This window comes from Barbus barbus (genome assembly GCF_936440315.1).
Source record: "Barbus barbus genome assembly, chromosome: 6".
In the NCBI taxonomy this organism is placed as follows: Eukaryota; Metazoa; Chordata; class Actinopteri; order Cypriniformes; family Cyprinidae; genus Barbus; species Barbus barbus.
Window position 1 is genome coordinate 5,792,588 of NC_136734.1, and position 19,735 is coordinate 5,812,322.

General features: G+C 35.7%; 2 protein-coding genes across 3 annotated transcripts; one reads left to right on the forward strand and one right to left on the reverse strand.

Annotated features, from left to right (window-relative positions):
• The first annotated feature begins 1,622 nt into the window (after positions 1-1,622).
• On the forward strand, positions 1,623-9,021 carry LOC306871279 (uncharacterized protein). The gene is made up of 4 exons (XM_079419085.1): positions 1,623-1,749; positions 2,748-2,887; positions 2,971-3,075; positions 8,723-9,021. The coding sequence occupies exons 2-4, from the start codon at positions 2,750-2,752 to the stop codon at positions 8,888-8,890; spliced, it is 411 nt and encodes a 136-aa protein (XP_079275211.1). The 5' UTR covers positions 1,623-1,749; positions 2,748-2,749; the 3' UTR covers positions 8,891-9,021.
• A 4,650-nt stretch (positions 9,022-13,671) lies between these two features.
• LOC306871773 (inactive phospholipid phosphatase 7-like) lies at positions 13,672-18,691 on the reverse strand. Of its 2 annotated transcripts, none has more exons than XM_079419918.1 (3): positions 18,492-18,691; positions 16,964-17,501; positions 13,672-15,845 (listed from the first exon to the last, which is right to left on the reverse strand). In XM_079419918.1, the coding sequence occupies exons 2-3, from the start codon at positions 17,433-17,435 to the stop codon at positions 15,457-15,459; spliced, it is 861 nt and encodes a 286-aa protein (XP_079276044.1). In that variant the 5' UTR covers positions 17,436-17,501; positions 18,492-18,691; the 3' UTR covers positions 13,672-15,456. The 2 variants fall into 2 exon arrangements, with proteins under 2 accessions (XP_079276044.1, XP_079276045.1); XM_079419919.1 differs by having other exon boundaries at positions 13,676-15,845; positions 16,964-17,448; positions 18,492-18,669.
• Positions 18,692-19,735: the final 1,044 nt, after the last annotated feature.

A 19,735-nucleotide genomic window follows, 5' to 3' on the forward strand; every position in this document is an offset into this window, starting at 1 on the left:
CCCATGCTACTTGCAGGGCTGAGCAATTGTGGCCCTCAAGATCCAGAATCCTGTAATCCTGAGTTCAACTCTGGGGCTGTGTTCTACTTTGTTTTTAGTGACACTCACAAATTCCCTAAGCTCAAAATCCCCACTACCATTTTGAAGTGTTCCAATTCGTGAAGTGGACAAGGGAAGTATATATGGACAGACCTTTGGCCCATCAATTTTGTCCGAGGGAGCGAGTCTGCTTCATATGCACACTTCAGGCCACTCCACAGACCACAATGCAACACAATTATGACATCGCAGATCGTGTTTAATTTATCCCCTCCTAAACAACTCTATAATGTATAAATGTCTTTTTTTTTTAACATTTATAATATCCCAAGCATACCTAAAGAATGCTGCACCAAAACTGCACCCAAAAAAAGGGGAAAAATGTAAACCATAAACCAACTGTATAGCTGATTCTAAGTGATCAAGGACTTAAGACGTTCCAGTTCAGCCCATTCCATGGGTTCCACCAGAAGTAGGCACTCATGCAACGTAATCAATGAAGTACATCCGAGTAAACGAGACTGAGGGAAGTTTGTGAGTGAAGGGCATAAAAAAACAGACTGGAACACAGCCAAAGTGATCAAGGGATTAGGACGTTCCAATTCAGTCCATTGCAATGGTTTCACTAGTAGTTGGCGTTTATTCAACGTAATCTGTGATGCACATCTGAGTCAACGAAATGGAAGTTAACAAGGGAAGGGCATAAAAAGCTAAATGGAAGCGAGGGTGGAGTTATGAGGTTTTGCTGACAGTTTGAGGGTCCATTGGCCTTACGAGGTTTAGTCACAAGCTTTTTGAATACTTTTCATTTGTTAAATATTTGTAAAATAATAATAATAACGAAATATAATAGAAAGTTTTGATCATTTTCACACACCTAACAACCTGTTGCAGCACACTAATGTGCCACAACAGTGGTTGGGAAACATTGGATTATACCCTACTTTGAGCTAGTTCAGTCCCCCCAAAAGGATTCCTAAAATTGTCCAAGATCCTGCAACGCAAACATTCCAGAAAGCGAGTACTTCAACTGAAAAAGTCTGCAAACAGAAGAACAGGAAGCCTCAAGCCTATCTCCTCTTCAGGCTCTGGCATCTCCAAGCCCACATTACCAAACTGAGCCAGCTGATTGGACTCAGAAGCTGTCAAATCATTGGATGTTGTTTTTGGTACACTTTCACTGTAAACATTAAAATTAAACCTTTTTATTATTTTTTTGGTTTATGGCACATACATTGTAGACACTTTTCAGTAATAAAATGGTTATTATAGATATTTTATTTAATTCCATAATGTTGTTTGTTATGACTAGTATTGTGAAGATGTGATGTAATACCATCTTTAATGGGAGAGAAATGAACTCAATTCAAAACGTAAAAGTACAGTTTCGAGAGAGACCCATTATTTTCAGGCCTGACCCATCGAGTCAGTGCACTGGGAATGAGAGAGCCTAGTTTAAGACTTTCTAGACTTTGGGAAAAATGTTTCTTTTCATGATCAAATTATATGAAATGTTACATGTTTACATTGGGAAGATGTTTTTTTTTCCAACGCAACGTGCACAGCGTGTGTGTGTGTGCGCACGCGCGCGCGCGTGTAGTCGGTGGCCCGGTGACGTGGCTCGGTGAGTGAATTCCGTGCATTTTTTCCCGTGAGCTCCGGGTCTACAGCACAATCACGGAATAAAAACGGAGTCGATCCGTCTGAACAGTGAGTATCGTGCATATTAACGAGCTGTTTTAACATTGCCGGATCCTATTTGAACTTTGTTTTTCTCCAGGCTCGAGTTTCTTTGAGTGTGTGCGTATTTGGGCAGGTCTGAGCTCGTTATCGCGTGCTTTGATTTTTTTTTTCATGAATCTTATATTTTAGTTTTCGTTTGGTGGGGAATCTTCACAATGAAACTTTGCAGCTCGTGCTGTAAATGTTTTGGATTGTACTAAGCGACAGACCAGGTTTACTTTATTTTGCAGAAATGCGTTTATTGTTTTCACACTCGGTGTTACCGGATCCATGCTGAAAATGGTTGTGTATGCTTAAAACACGATCTGAATATCTGATCAGAAACATGCATTATACAAGCAGTTTTAATGCATTATGTGTCTTAATGCACCTTATAATGCTATAATATACTCATCTACTCCATTGTTACACTTTGAGAAAATATAATGCATTAAAACACATAAGGAAAACAAAATATTATAATGCTTTTTAACTTTGGTTACAATTATTGAGGAAAAGATATAATGCATTACAATGTAGACCTATATTATAAACGTCCTAATAATGCATAATACATATAGGCTTTAAGTAATGTGTTTGCAAATCTTTTTTGCAGCGTAATTAATACTGACTCTTTTATTGAGAAAGTGTTTAGTCGTTATCTTTGACATGTCATCACCTCTGTTAATTACCAATATAACTTAATCAGGTTGTACAATTATAACACTGGTGTGTAAAAACTGTAAGTGAAAAGGCTGTGATGTAAGTTTATATCATTTTTGTGACATTTATGGTACTGTGGATAACAAAACCATAAAATGGTGATAGTGAAGCATTATAGCTTGTCATGTTGCATGCAGTTGTGCACTGGTACAGCTGAAAGCATAATCAAGTACTGAAGAACTGAGCACATAAATCTGTGCTGCAGTTTTAATATTAAACCTCCACCTCCACGGCCTTTGACCCTGTGTGTATGTCTGCATGAGGAATGTCCGGTAGAGTCACACTGAAGACAGATGAAGGCCTGATGATGATGCAGGAGCTGGAGGACCGACTCAAGGAACACACCGATAAACTGGAGCATGTGCGTCTGTCTGCTGTGGACCTGAGAGATGCTCTGTCAGGGGTTTGTTTCTCTGTTCTCATCATTGAGTCGCGTTGTGTGTTTGTGGATGAGCAGCATCTGATGTGCTTGTTTCTGATCCTCAGAATAATGACGATATGCAGCAGTGTATCTCTGAACACATGGAGTGGCTCGCACAGATGACCGATCGCGTGGAGACGCTACAGATGAACACCACTGTCTTTGTGCAGGTCTGTCAAATCAAATCCCCTCAGGACAGAACTTGATTAAACACAGTCGTTACTGCAGAATGTCCACACTGTGAACTATAGCAAGTGAGCAGATGTGTATTGTATAGGCTGCAAAAAATGATTTTCCTATTGAGTATCTTTATATTGTTTTCCAGTACAAAAATTCTTAAATCAAGATTTTTCTAAGCAAATATACATCAGATATTAAGTCATGTTTACTTCAAAATTTATTAAAATTAAGTGTTAAAAAATCTAATTAAATTAAGTGTTAAAAAATCTAATTATTTTTATTATTATTATTTATTTTATTTGTTTTTGCATAACACAAGATAAAATGTATGTCAGTTGGGTCAGAAATGTTGTTTTGCCCTTTTGAATTCAATCTATTTTTCTGAATCCAATGACAGTTTTTGTCTTTCACTCTTAATTTTGACTTAATTTTTACTTAATATTCATTTCATTTCATTTCATTTATTTATTCTCTTTTCATGGTAATGCAACACGAAATGCCAAAACAATCCAATGACACAACAAAAATACATTCCATGACAAGAAGAATAGGAGTAGGATGAAGAAAAAAAATCTTATAAACTCCTACCCCATTCTTATATTAAGAAAATTACAAATTAGATGGCCTCACCGACATGAAAAATAAAATAACAAAATAGCCCAGACCAAATGTAATCTACTTTCAATTTTAACAATTTTCCCTTTTTTAAAATTTATTTATTTATTTTTTATTATTATTAATTCTGCTTACACAACATTAAACAAACAAAAACAACAATGATACAATAATGACAACTCTGACAACGAAAACAACGACGAGACCATCATTAACCCTCATCTTTGTACAAGTGAAGTATCTTCTGTTTATACTTATATTTAAATTGAAGAATATTTGAACAACATTTTAGATCATTTTCTAGTAAATTCCATCTTTTCACACCGGAAACTGAGACACACATTTGTTTGAGGGTATTTCCAGCAAAAGGTTGTTTAAAATCATTATTTCTTCTGCTTGTCTCACTATTCACAGTAAAAAGGGTTTGCAATCCATCCGGTAACAGGCAATGTTTTGCTTTATGAACAACTAATAAAGTTTGTAAAGAAACCAAGTCCTTCAATTTAAGTAATCCTGACCTCAGAAACAGTCCTGTAGTATGTTCTCTTGGAGCAACGCCATTAATTATTCTTATGGCCCTTTTTTGCAAAATAAATAAGGGCATTAAATTAGTGAAATATGAATTACCCCATACCTCCAAACAATACATCAAATATGGCAAAATAAAGGAACAATATAGGATTCTCATTGCCTTATAATTTAACATAAACTTTACTTTACTCAAAACGGCAATGTTTTTACAAATTTTATTTCTTACATAAGCTATGTGTGACTTCCATTTAAATTTTTCATCAATGAGTACTCCTAAAAACCTAAATTCTGACACTCTCTCAATATTTATTCCATTTAAAGTCAAACGAACAGTATCAGGGCATTTTTGATTTGTAAACAACATAAATTTTGTTTTTTTTAAGTTTAACGATAGTTTATTTTTATTAAACCATTTCTGAAGTACGACCAATTCTTGTTCAATAGTTTTCATTAATATTTTTAAGTTCTTCCCCGATACAAAAAAATTTGTATCATCCGCAAAAAGAACAAAACGTAAAATCTTTGATTCATCACAGAGATCATTAATATATAAAGTAAATAATTTAGGCCCCAGCACAGAGCCTTGAGGGACTCCACACTGCATTGTTTCCAACTTAGATTCATGGCCTATATACTCTACATATTGTTGTCTATTTTCTAAATAACTAATAATCCAGTTTAATACTACACCTCTAATTCCATATGTCTGTAATTTAGATATCAATATACCATGATCAAGAGTGTCGAAAGCCTTTTTAAGGTCAATAAAAACTCCAACTGTGTAATTTTTATGCTCCAATTCTGTGATAATGTCCTCTGTGATTTTCATCAAAGCCATAGCTGTTGAGCGGGTGCTTCGAAACCCAAACTGATTATCATGTATCAAAGAATGTTTTTCAAGAAAATAATCAAATTTTTTAACAAAAAGCTTCTCCAGAATTTTTGAAAATTGAGAAAGCAAAGATATAGGCCTATAATTTGTAAGACTATGCCTATCACCAGATTTAAAAAGGGGAACAATTTTGGCCACCTTCATTTTATCTGGAAAGGAACCTGTGTTAAAAGACAAATTAATTATATATTTTAATGGTCTAATAATACAACATATAGTTTCTTTGACAATATACATATCTAAGCCATCACTATCACATGAATGTTTACTTTTTAATTTAGAGACAGTGCAAATAATTTCACTCTCACTAACTTCGTCAAAAAAAAGGGATTGCATAACTCTGCTTTCTCCTGTCCAACTTTTATTTTCATTATGTAATGGTATAGTTTTGGCAAGATTTGGACCAACATTAACAAAAAATGAATTAAATTCATCAGCCATTTTTTCACCACTTATCTCAATATTCTGTTCATTCATTAAGTATAATGGCTGACTATAATTAATTTTACTGCCCATAACCTCCCTTAAGACTTTCCACATTCTTTTGATATTACTTTTATTTTCCATCAACACATTTGTATAATAATCTTTCTTTGCACGTCTCATTATAGTAGTCAACTTATTTTTATAGGCTTTATATTTTTTTTCTGCATTTACTGTCCGATATTTTACAAAGTCCCGATAAAGCTTATTCTTCTTTTTACAAGATTTCAATATACCCTTCGTTAACCAAGGTTTATTATTATTTCTTACTTTATCATTCAATATTTTTATTGGGCAATTTTTATTATATAACCATAAATACTTTTTAAAAAATAATTCATAAGCCTTATTTACATTATTCGTATTATAAACATTATCCCAGTGTTCTTTCATAAGATCATCCCTAAATCTATTTAGTGTTTCCTCAGTTCTTAACCTAGTAACTTTACTAAACTTTTCTTTATTTGTTTTTATTTCACAAAAATTTGTTACAAATATTGGTAAATGATCCGTTGTATCATTTATCAAAAGACCACTTTTGACCGTTTTTTCAAATATATTTACAAAAATGTTATCAATTAATGTGGCACAACTGGAGGTTATTCGGCTAGGCCTAGTAATGGTAGGATAAAGGCCTCTGCTGTACATTAAATCTAGAAAATCTAAACTACTAGTATGATTAGACACATTCAAGAGATTTATATTGAAGTCCCCACAAATTACAGACACTTTATTTTCATTCATCCCAACTAATAATTGCTCCAGCTTGTTATTAAATACTGTAATGCTAGACCCTGGAGTTCTATATATACATGTAACAACAATATTCCTCTGTTTCTTCATTTCAATCTCAACAGTTAAACATTCCATTAAATCTTCTATTGCAGTAGTCATACACTCAATTGTTTTACATTTCAGATCACTACTAACATATAGAGCAACCCCCCCTCCTCTCTTATAAATCCGATTAACATAAAACAATTCATAACCCTCAAAATGAAATTCCACACCTTTCTCATCCGTTAACCAAGTCTCAGACAAAGCTATAACAGTAAATTTATTTTGTAAAGTGTTCAAATAATCATGTATTTTACTAAAATTTGAATAAAGGCTTCTACAATTCAAATGAATAAGAGAAAATGAACCAGCCGTTTCTATATTACTAGTAAATTCTGCGTCTGTATAATATTTACATGTATCATTTATGTTTGGAAAAAGATTTGACTCCGAGTCCAGTTCATCATGGTCATAGACACATCCTTCTGAATTTTCAGCTTGTGTAGGGATATGTTCACACACTGTGGACATTGCACTCAATTATACAAATTAGTGCTTGCCACAATGTTATCTCCACATACCTTATTCGTCATGTGTCTTTTCATTTTCATAACTGTCCAAGGAAAGTCGAAGAGATTCAACGCTAGCTGTTATTTCCCCAGCAGGAGCATGTTTGCTCCTACTGCGAGTGGACTGCCATCCTACAGCCCGCAAAGCGGAGTCCCAATCCGGCTCTTTTCTTGGAACTTCCATCATTACGCCAAAGTCCTTTAGACCCTCAGCTGCTTTTCGTGGGTTTTCAAAAATCTTAGTCTTTCCATCCTGCAGAAACAGCATGAGTTTTGCGGGGTAGAGAATGCGAGACTTGATTTTTCGCTCTTGGAGTTGTTTCCTTGCGCTCCTGTATTTTGCGCGCTCCTTAAAAACTTCGGTGGTGTAATCCTCATCAAAGTATATCCGTTGATCCTTGATCCGAATGTCCTTTAGAGACCATGCAGCATATAACACTCGTTGTTTCTCCTTAAAACTACGGAAACAAACAATGATTGATCTGGTGATGTCCGTAGCACGTCCCGTGGAGACACCTGTTGCTACGGCGCGATGCGCCCTTTCAATGTAAATCTCTTCCCGGATATTAAGTTGCTCACGAATAAGCTTTTCTATAAACTCAATCATATTACTTCCTTCTATTTTTTCCGGTACAGAGTAAATTCTTAAATTATTTCTCCGTGAACGGCTTTCCAGACCCTCACACTTCTCCTCAAGGTACTTTTGTTTGCGCATCAGATGAAACAGCACCTTAGTCAAATCCATGTTACGATCCTCGTTGTCCGCAATCCTCTGTTCGGCGTCATTCACCCTTGTCTTTAATTCTTCAAAGTTCACTTTTATATCGCTCACCTCCTTCCTCAGCACACCAAAATTTTCAGCCGTTTCAGTTCGAAATAATTTGAGTTCCTTCAGTATTTCTGAAGTATTATCGGCGCTACCAGCGCCCTTTCCCTCCAGGCAGATTTGGTTTTCTGGCGCGATATCCAACAACTCGCCTCGTCTTTGATTTGGTTTTGGCATTATTTGGCGCTCTTTTTTTCTTTAAATGATAACTTAATGGTTCAAGTCGTAATACACTTTATCTGAGTCCGCAAACAGTAGTCAGTCTTTAAGGTTTAAGCTTTTGTTTGTCAGACGTTACACCCTGGCACCGTCTGTTCGGCCATCTTGAATTCACTATTGACTTAATATCTTAAGTTATTTTGCTTCTTACGTAAAAGTGTCTTGTTTGAGAATGTTTAGATAATTGTACTGGATAGCAAAATGAAAATACAAATTAATTGGAAATGTGCTTGATTGTAGAGCACTTTTTAAGTATTCTTTAAAGCAGTTGAAGAAAGAATCCATGAGCATTAATGTTCATCTCGATGCCAGTTGCTCAGTTAAAAAAGGGGAATGTCATCTTTCATGATTTAGAAATGAACATAATTATTATCCATGGATTTTTTTCAAATAGATTCCTGAAAACCAAATTTCTACATATTTCACAAGGAACTGGGTCATTATTTCTTATCAGTGAAACGAATGAGAAAGAATGCTTTGAATTTCTGTAATTTAATAGAGGATATTGAACATTAAAGAAGAACCCCCTTCTTTCTTCCTACTGTATTTATTCATTCATTCATACATATATAGATTGTTTTATTTATTTATTTTCTTGGTTTTATTTTATGATTCCTGTCTGTTGTTTGGCTAAGAAATTGCAAATACTGATCCTTTCTAATATGACATCTTATTGTTGTATTGTAATTGATAGAAATGGTTCTTCTGTGTTGTTATTCCCATAGATGAATGCCAAGCCACGTAGCTTTCGGGTCAAACAGCAGGGGCTCAGAAGCACTGGCCGCTGGGGCCGCTGTCATGTGACGGATGATGCCCAATCAGAGTATGGTTGGTCTCCGGTCCGCACCAGACGCAACAGTGATGCGGCGTCTGAGATGTCATGTGCGTGGTAGAAATGCTCCGCTACACTCACATCAATAGTCTGTGATTGTTGCTCTTCATTTTCTGTGACCACTGTAATGGTAGCCTGCTGTTTTTGAGTTTCATACAGTCTACAGTGTAATTAAAAAGTGTTTGTTGTTCCAAACCTGAGTGACTTTTTCTTCTTTATAACAAAATAGTTTTAAAACTTGTTTATAAAATGTTCACATTTTTAAAAAGTGTTGTTTGTTCATACAGTGGAAGTCAACGGTCACCAAAACTACTTCCCAACATTCGTCAAAATATTGTGTTTTTTGTCGTACAGGTTTGAAAAGGCATGAGGGAGATTGCAACCTGAATTCCGGACATGTTGGGACGTTATTTAAATTTGAATAAAAAGTAAACTAAAAGACTTTCAAATAACATGAGCCAATATTTTATTCACAATAGAACATAGAGAACATAAATCTTTAAACTGAGAAATTTTACACTTTTATCCACTAAATGAGCTCATTTCAAATTTGAAAAAGCAAGAAATTTTGAAAAGATTCAGCTGGGAGAAGATCTAGCAACTAATTAAGTTAATGGACATCAGGTCTGTAGCAATGCATCTGGAAGGTCTCCCTCCTCTTTAGCTCGGAGGACACGGCGTCCATGATTTCCAACAAGAATGTCAAATTTGGACTTGTCTGACCATAGAACACTTTTCCACTTTCAAACTGTCCATTTTAAATGAGCCTTGGCCCACGGGACACGACGGCGCTTCTGGACCATGTTCACATATGGCTTCCTTTTTGCATGATAGAGCTTTAGTTGGGATCTGCAGATGGCAGGGTGGATTGTGTTTACCAACAGTGGTTTCTGGAAGTATTCCTGGGCCCATTTAGTAATGTCAATGGCAGAATCATGCTGATGAGTAATGCAGGTTCGTGTGAGGGTGCGAAGACCACGGGCATCCAACAAAGTTCTTCGGCCTTGTCCCTTATGCACAGAGATTTCCCCAGTTTCTTTGAATCTTTTGAAGATGTTATGCAATGTAGATGATGAGATTTGCAAAGCCTTTGCAATTTGACATTGAGGAACGTTGTTATAGAACTGATGTCAATTAACTTAATTAGTTGCTAGATCTTCTCCCAGCTGAATATTTTCCAAATATCTTGCTTTTTCAGTTCTTTGATTCCCCCGTGCCAACTTTTTTGAGACCTGTAGCAGGCATCATATTTGAAATGAGCACATTTAGTGGATAAAAGTGTAAAAGTTCTCAGTTTAAACATTTATGTTCTCTATGTTTTATTGTGAATAAAATACTGGCTCGTGTGATTTGAAAGTATTTTAGTTTTTATTTTATTCAAATTTAAAAAAACTCCCAACATTTCCGGAATTCGGGTTGTATTCAGTGCCATTTCAGCTTGGTAACTTTCTATCAAAAATGTTTAAATTTCTATGATGTAATCATTTTATCTGAAGAAGAGATTGTTACACTATTAGAAAAATATATTGGTCCAGCTCAGGATATTATTCTTTAATAATATTTCATGAAATTCTTCACACGTGCAAGGGCTAAATGGCCACTCTTTTACAGGACGTTCTCATCTCAATTAATAAGTGTTTTAAATGCACAGTTATTTTAATATTTACATTTTGTAAGAGCTAAAATGCAAATGTATTTTAACAAAGTGTTCATCATCGGTCATTATCTTGAAAAAGATAATCTTTAAGACAGTGTAATTTCAATACATTTCTTTTAGAATAAAAATAAATCTCAATGGAATTTTTGCCCCATTTTAAATGATTTAATTTTGCCATTTCATTCCCTGCAAGTAACCACAACATACACATAACATTTAACTTATTTTCTTAATATAAAAAAACAGTATATGTTAACATATTGCCTAATACAAGAAGCATATTGTCACAATTTACAATCACTTCAACAGATAAATGGTTCTGTATGTAAAATTATCACATTAAAGTAACTTGTTCTCATACATCCAAAGTTCTGCAATGAAACTCTAGATGGCACAGTCCGATAGGTCAAACTCAATCTGACATAATGACATCAGTATCACATGGCTCATCATTTTTTTTGTATCAGCAGCCAATGAGCATGTTGCTCAGCATTCAAATATTTGGCTAGTGCTTGCTGTAGCAGTTGCAGTGCGCTTCAGAAACCCTCCAACTTCCCCAGCTCCACCTGTATAGATCACAATCATAATGGTTAGTAGTAATGTTTTTTTTTTACTGTACAAACTGTATTTTCTATCCCTATACACTTAAATCTTCCCCTCTCACAAAACTTCAGTTCAAAACTTCAAAACATTTCATTCTGTAAAACTTAGTGTATAAGCTTTTTCCTCATGGGGACCAAATAAATGTCCTCACAAGATCAAAATTCTCCACCTTTCCTCCTTTTTACTAAGGTATATCCGTCTTTCAGGCTCTGCATCATGACGAGCCCTGTAGCGTTGCTGCTTTTCTTCAGTAGACAACAGCGCCATTTTCTGACAAATGCACACCATTTAAGCAACTCTTTCTTTTAAACGCACAATAAATTAATTATAAGTACAAAACATTCTTTAAACACCTATTTATCTATTTTTTTCCATCCACTGTTACAATATGTCCACCTGTTACAGTGCAACAATAACAGGAGGGACATTTTATGCTAAAATCAGCCATTGTTACTCATCTGATGAACAACAAGCTAGTGTGCAGTGATCACTTCAATTACAAAAATGATCAGTTTCCAATAACAGAGTGGACATGTTATGCTTTACCATATCAGTAAATCATTCTAAAACACTGAAAAAAAGGGTGAATTAAGGATTGTTACTTACTCTGCTTCTTGTATGTAGTTTGCCACTAAAAAGTGTTATACTTCCTGAGTCATGTTATTAAGGGGTGTGTTCAGAGGGACTTTCCATCAGAGTAACAGGGGGGACATTCAAAGACTTGATTTAAAGATTTAAAGACTTTAAGCATTAAAAATGTATAAATAAATAAAAAACATATATATAAATATAACATATATAATATATTTTGTTGAGGAATATTATAAGAATACACAACAATATTGAAAAAATTGGAATTTATTACGTATTTGTGGCTGAAGTTATGCAAGCTTACTTGTGGACATGGCAGTTTAGCCTGCTTGCACTAAAATAAGAGTAATTATTTTTAATTAATTAATTTTGGGTACATATTTATTGTGTTCTATGGCAGAGGGGCAGTAACTTTGTATGATGAGCATTCAGAAACAAGTACTAGCCCATTTTTACACAAAATATACTACATTATGTCATGGGGACTCAAATGGCACCAAATGTTAGGATGACCCCTTTATGTAGGCCTATTTAATCCCATTTTATGGCAAATGGCAATGGCAAAAATTATTTATATAGCACTATTAATTACAACCCATGGTTGTCAAATGTGCTTTACAGCAAAGGAACAATCAAATAAAAAAAATCTAAACACAAACACATTTACTAAAAGTACACAACGTACAATAAAATACAACATATAATAAAAACAATAAAATGGGAAATCCAAGGTCTTTGCTGCTGACCTTCAATGATCCAATTCAGCCATACTAATAAGCAAAAAATACCTCAAATGTACATTTCCTTCAGCCTGAGCTGTATTCATTTCACTTTTGGTGTGAAAGTGCCAAAAATGGAACTTCTTTTTTTTTTTATAAAGCAAGCCCAACCCAGTTAAGAAAAAATAACGCAAAAGTAATGTAATGAATTACTTTCCATAAAAAGTAACGCAATTAGTTACTTTTTTAGGGAGTGACGCAATGTTGTGACTTTACCCAACAGGAGTCATGAGACACATGTATCCAGCTGCTCAGAGGTTTTATTTCATATCTGGCCCTGCTGGTTCACTTCTAATGCCATGTACTGTCTGATTCAGGCTAGTAGAAGCAAAATATCGGAGTTTAAATCCTTCAAAGCTTATCAAAGATTCTTGCAGCTGTCTGGATGTTTTACTAGAGCCAAACACTAGAGGGCAGAAGAATCAGTCAAATGAGCTGAACCCGTCAGAAGCACAGCCTGAGCGCATCAGCCGAGTGTGTTCCAGCTCTATTTCTGTGCAGTTTCTCAGTTCTATAAAGTGCTCTGATCTTCAGTTCCTGTCGTGTCCATCTGGACCGCTGTCTGTCAGAAGCGCTCTGGACATCTGGACGCCCCGCTGACAGAGTTTATGTGGTCAGACCTCACCGTCACAAACAGCAGCTCTGTGGAGACGTTTTCAAAGAATGTAATTCTGTAGGCATCTGTTTACATGAAAAACGTGTATAGATGAACATGTCTCATTATGACCTGTTGATTACGGAATGAAATGTGGATTAGCACTTAGGTTACTATAAATAATAGTTCAAATACACTTAAGCATACTTTTAATAATAAAACTTTTTTATAGCAATATACTACTTTTAATAATATATACAGAAAAATATTTGTTAAAAGAATATATTTAAGTGTGAAGTACTTCACACGCATTTATGATCAAACTAAAATATACTTCAATATAATTTCTATTGTATGTATTTAAATATATTTGTAATTACACATTCATTGACGAAGTTGCAATTTAGTAGGCCTACATTCAAAATATACAAACTTTAAATGTAATATTAACACACTACAGTTAAAATCAAGTGCTTGACATATGCTTTAGAATAACACAGGTGTGCTTTTTAAAGCACAACAATTAAAACTAATGATTTAAAAAGTGCACTTAAGCGTGTCAAGAAACAGTCATGAAAGTGTCTCTCTTACATAACAAATGCACATTCAATACAGTTAAGTGCACTTCTTTTTCAGAAGGGTTCAGCTGGTTTTATTTGTGTGATATTTTAAAAACCACTGCCTCTTTCCTGTGAAGTTCATTCAGTTAAACTGATGGTTCAGTCTGGAAACCAACTCACTTCCTCAATGATTCAGACGCTCAACACCACATTTCTTACAATCTCATGGCACAGTAAATTCATTCTATTCTATTCTACACACAGCAGTTTTACCAATGTTAAAACCTCTAAGAGTAAGGATTTGTGTGAAAATGATAATGACACAATGTGACGTCACAGTGTTATGTAGACGTACTTTCCTGTACACGTCTCCACCCGTAACACAGACGGCAGGAGAGATTAAAGCTCACGAGTGCTGCAGAATCATCTGTCCTTCACTGATACTCTAATCTAACGGAGACCAGCAGAAGCTTCATCTGTTCTCACCAAACATCATCTCTGTCATCACTGGAGGAATAAGGCTGGTCTACACAAACCACAGCTGAACATCAGTATTCACAAAAACACAAATAAATTATATTATGCTGATTAGTGGTTAAACAGTGACTGCATGGGTGCCATCAGAATGAGAGTCTGATAAATGTTATCCACACCACTTCGTTCCAATTAACATCTTGTGAAGCCGAAATCCATCAAGACGTTTTTAACTTCTTAAATCCACAATCCACAATCCAAAATTTCGCTTCCTCCAGTGAAAATGTCCATCTCCTGTTGTCCCTCACACCAAAATCCACCCACATATTTGTTTAGAACTGTTTTGGCTGGCTTGTAAACATTACTTGATCTGAGCAGATTTCTCTCCTGATTCAGACCAGACCACTTTTTCACTGGAGGAAGCAATATTATGGATTAGTACACACAGAAACACCCAAACACACACTATATTTGTCAGCAAATAGTGTCACAGGTCTCATGTAACAGTCAGTTATTTAATTTTATAGTACAAATATGTGCAGTACAGAATCTTTTCACTAGTTCGTTTTTATGTTAAATACAAAGGCAACAGATCATTTGAATATTGCAAGAGACATTACAGTACTGATTGATATTACAAGAAATACTGATTCAAAACATGTCAAACTTAATTCATGCACACAAAGAAAACCAGACAGGCAACATCCTGAAATAAATACACCTTGATGGAAAACTGATTGTTTGTAAGTCCTGATCAAATTTGACATCACACAACTGAGCTTTACACATAAATTTACCATTAAATGCATGAGCCATTAAATCACAAAACAAAAAAGAAATGGGTCTTTTCACTTCAGATGGTCTTATAATTAATTCCAAACTTTATATTTTTTCTTTCAAAATTACACTGGTACTGCAATTAACTAATATACAAATGTTGATGACATTTTAAAAATGTCAGTTGTTTATCAGGACAAAAATACTTTTAACAATTACTTCCTTTCCAAGCAACTTCCCCTATAAGATCTCAGTTCTGCAGAATTAAGAAGTGAAAATGAGACAGAAAAAGAGTCCAAACTCAACTGTACAATCAAATTCAGTGCTTTTGCATGCAATATAAAAATACCCAAGCTCGAATGTATCTTTTCAGCGTCATGTAAACACTAGAGAGTGACTGAAATCATAACTAACAGATCTGATAATGCGCCTGGAGCTTGTTTTGTCCAGCATGTAAAATCCGGACTGCAGTTGTCCTTTACATTGTGCATCTGATCTGAAAGACTGAGACGCAATATGTGTTTAATCCTACAAATACTGGATTATGCATTCGGACTCAGCATGTAAACATACGTCTTCTGTGTTTGCAGTCTAATGGACGGAGCCCCAGCTGAAGGTCCCGATGGAGATGAGTGTCTGACAGGCTCCAGAAGACAGCCACACCGTCTCCATCAGACTGAAGTGAAGGAAGCCCAGAGCGAAGCCGCACGCCATGTCCGTCAGGTGGTGTTGGCCTAGCAGAACGCGGGACAGGCCCATCAGGACGGCCCACAGCACCAGCAGGACCCGCAGCGGGACGGCCAGCACCAGATGGGACAAGAGGAACTTGGACACCATGGCAGCTCTGCTGGCATGTGCAGCCGGGAATGAGTATGTGTCCAGAGCCACACAATCCAGAAAGCCGGGACTTATGTCCCATGGTCCTTTGCGCCGGACCAGATTTTGAACCCCGGCCACAGTCAGGACGTCAAGAATCAGCGCTGAAAGATAGGTAAAAAATATGATAGAGAAGAGCTGAGTGTTTCTCCATCAGGACATTTAGACCTACAGAACGTCTATAAAAAGCATGAAGCACATGAAATACACACAGCAGCAAATATGTGATGTTCTTCATGAGTAACAACATGAAATCATCTGAGACTTTCATTGTCACATGTACACCATGCACATCTTATTTTGTTTTCAAAAACAGCAATTTCTTGAAAAAACCTTCCATGCCATTTCCATAACATTACAAGTTGATTTTTCTATTTCCAGGATGGGAAATTTCAAGTTTATGTTTCGTAAGACTATAGACCCTTGTGAAAAAGAGTACTTATTAAAAGAATATACTTAAGTATGAACTAAATGTGAACTTAAGTGTAACTAAAACTAAAACCATTAAAAACATTTTTGTTACTTGAAATAAAATATTCAAAACTTGATGTACTGAAATAAACTAACACTGAAATGGTTAAAACCTATATAGATATATTTTAAAAGAAAAAGAAAAACTACTAAAAATGTCAAAACACAGCAAAATTGACTAAAACTGAAATAAATTAGAAATAAAATAAAAAAAAATAAAAAAACACTGCCCTGCATCATATTTGCTGAAATCCAATAATAATTTCTAACTAATTTTGGCGGCTGATTCCAAAAATAGTGTCTGTTTTGCTTGAGAACGTCACACTTTCTCACTAAATATTTTGCATTTTGTAGCATTTTTGCATTCGATATCCATCAGGGTGAAGAAGCCTTGTATTCTTCATTAATCAGCAGAAAAACATCACAAACACATGATTCCTGTCTTCCTCGGAGCCAGATTACAACTGTTTGATTAATTCTCAGCCATTGTCACATGTATGACATTACTTGATGCCTAATCCTGATTTTATATATAATTACATATACATTTATATATAAACAAATAATTATACATACATATAATTAGAAAAATCTTCCTTCTTATTTTGTGAAAAACTATGTGATGGAAATTTTATTGATGTTTTTGAACTCAGCATCATCAAATCAGGTAATATTAGGCCTTTTTTTTCTCGAGATGCAGTGCTGTGTAATAGTACCTAACTCCTAAAATAAGACTGGCAGAGCATCTCACCTATCAGCAGGTTGATCAGGACCTCTTGTCCAGCCAGGGTGTTGCTCTGAGTGAGACACACCAGAGTCCCACAGATCCACGTGATGCCGTGACCCGTCAAAGCCAGCAGAGTGACCGCCGAGCGCATGCTGCCCCATGAGGATGTGGTGTGGACGCACACACCCAGACGCTTGGACAGACAGATGTCGATGGCCAGCAGTGAGTTGATGGCGATGCCTCTGAAGGACGGGTTGAGCAGCATGCAGTCTTCATCCGGCAGCCTGGTTGCCTCTCTGCGCTCCTTCACGCTCGGCTCGCCCGGCTCTGGCGGGTTCTCGCTTTGCTGGTTCTGCTGGGACCTGGACTGGCCGGATCTTCTCCATGCTCTGTTGTTTCGTGGTGGGACATTCAGGGACAGAAACTCGGGCCAGCCCAGAACGCTGCTGGTGCCACTGCGATCCTTCGCTCTGGAGCGACTCGGGTTCAAAGGCATTGTGTGGTTTAATCTTACAGCAGGATGAGAAACTAATGTGAGCTTCAGATGTAGGTTTAAAGTAGGCTGTGAAAACAGTGTCAGATATATTTAGACATGCACAAGTGTGTGTGTGTGTGTGTGTGGATATCTAACGGCATCATTTAGGTTTATAAATGGGTAGTTGCTCACAAATAGGCTTGATTTTTTTTTTTGCAACAAAGATTTTAGGTGACCATTTACAGCACTGCATTATTTTTTACACCATTTTTCACAGTTTAGATCAACTTATTGTCTTCACTGATTCAATTAACTGGCCATGCAGTGAGAATTTTTGTGTTCCCAAAAATCTACAAAGATCTGGTGTAGTCTCTCAATTAATATGAGCTCATGAAAATTGCATGCATAACAAAAATGTAGAAATGTAATATTTGCTTGATTATCAGTCATTGCATCATAGGCAAGCGAAGTAACAAAACATCTGATTAAGCTTTTGGAGGCATCCACTCACTTGTTTGATTCCTGAATGAATCAGTGCTTTTGAATGAAATGGCTGAAGTGAAAAATTCAACAATTCATAAAGACAATCACCCGTTGCCACCTACAGGTGTAACAATATAACCTGCAGAAAAATTCATTGACGGTGAGAAAATTTAGATTCACCCTTTCCAGCAGCTATAATGATGTCTGTCTGGGTATTGATTAGCAAAATTAGAAATATTGTGAGTCACCCCAGAATTCAATAACTGGAGACACAATGGTATAGATTCGTTTGCATAAATTCATGTCAGTTTTCACATTTTATTGACAAATGAAATACGTTAATTGAACTATCTTAGCTATCATTCCACTGACTTCTATTGTTTTATAAACAGCTAGGCTAGCTATAAATAGTACAACCTAACCCACACCTTAGCCCTAAAAAAAAAACTTTCTGCATTTTTATTATTTTAAAAATACTTTATTTACCCAATTTTTAAAATTTTTTTTTTTAAACAAATGAGAACATCCCAGAAAGGAGGTTTCGACAAATTTATCTTTAATCCTAAACCACATGTGAAGCATCATCTGGCCTACCTCTCAGAATCACCAGCTCTGTTATGATCCTGCTCACAGTCGCTGAGTTCAGATCAAATCACAAGCACAGATATCCTGTAAGACACCTTGGTTTTGGAAAACGTTCAGTGTATTAATAAGCACGGCTTTAGCATCCATCACGTCCGCTCCATAACAAAATTACGGATACTACTATGGTAAAGATGTGCCTTTTGAATATTAATTACGTACAAAGACGTACGCCCTACTGATTGGCTGCAAGGCAGAGACCTGACGAATGAAGGCGTGGCTCATGCGTAACCTCACGTGGCTCTAAATATTAATGAGCCCTGCCAGCCGTGGCGTTCTCCAAGGTGCTTAAATAAACGCACACTTTTGTCGTTTTTTTATTTTTTTCACGCTAATGTTTAAAATCAGCGTTTTCCGTATCATTTGATATATCCAGTGCTGGGGAGTAACTAATTACATGCAACGGAATTACGTAATTTAATTACAAAAGTAATGTAATTGTAATAATTAGTTACAGTTACTGAGAAAAATGTGTAATTAAATTTCAGTTACTTATGAAAATGTTAACGATTACAAAGGGGGTTACATCTGAATATTTTTCACACAAATAGCTACCCACATACAGGTTTAATCGATTTCTTTAATAAATTTAACTGACTGCTCTAAATTATGAAACACCGGTTTTTGAGGAGTTTAGGACACGTTTATTCAGTAACTCTTTTATTTCCTGTATGGGTTTATGTTTTATTTTAAGATTAACTTTTTTTTCATTGGCAAAAATTTATTTAGTTACCACTTGTAGTACATTTGAACCATCTTGCATACACTACAACACTCAAGTGGTGAATAAATACATTTTTTTAAATACAGAGATAGTATGTTAAAAGTGTATTTTAGTTCATATTCATGGCGTTCCACAGTTGAGTACACTTGGATGATCTTAAGTTTATTTTAAGAATCATTTTTAGTATATTAAGTACAAACTCAGTGCGTAAAAATAGAGCACTTTAAGTACATTATGTTCCTTGTTTTTCCCCTGGGTATGCAAATATTTGATTTTAAATCTGTATTTAAGCTCAAAACGATCTCAAAGTAAAAAAAAAAGGTGTTAAAGCCTGATATTGTGGTGGCTGTGCTTTAAAATAAATGATCTTTATTCAACATTTCCAAATCGCGCCTCTCTAAGCAGAACTACACGCCCCATAATGCGCGCTCTGGGGAGCGGAAGTGACGCGACGAGCGCTCGCAGTAGAGCA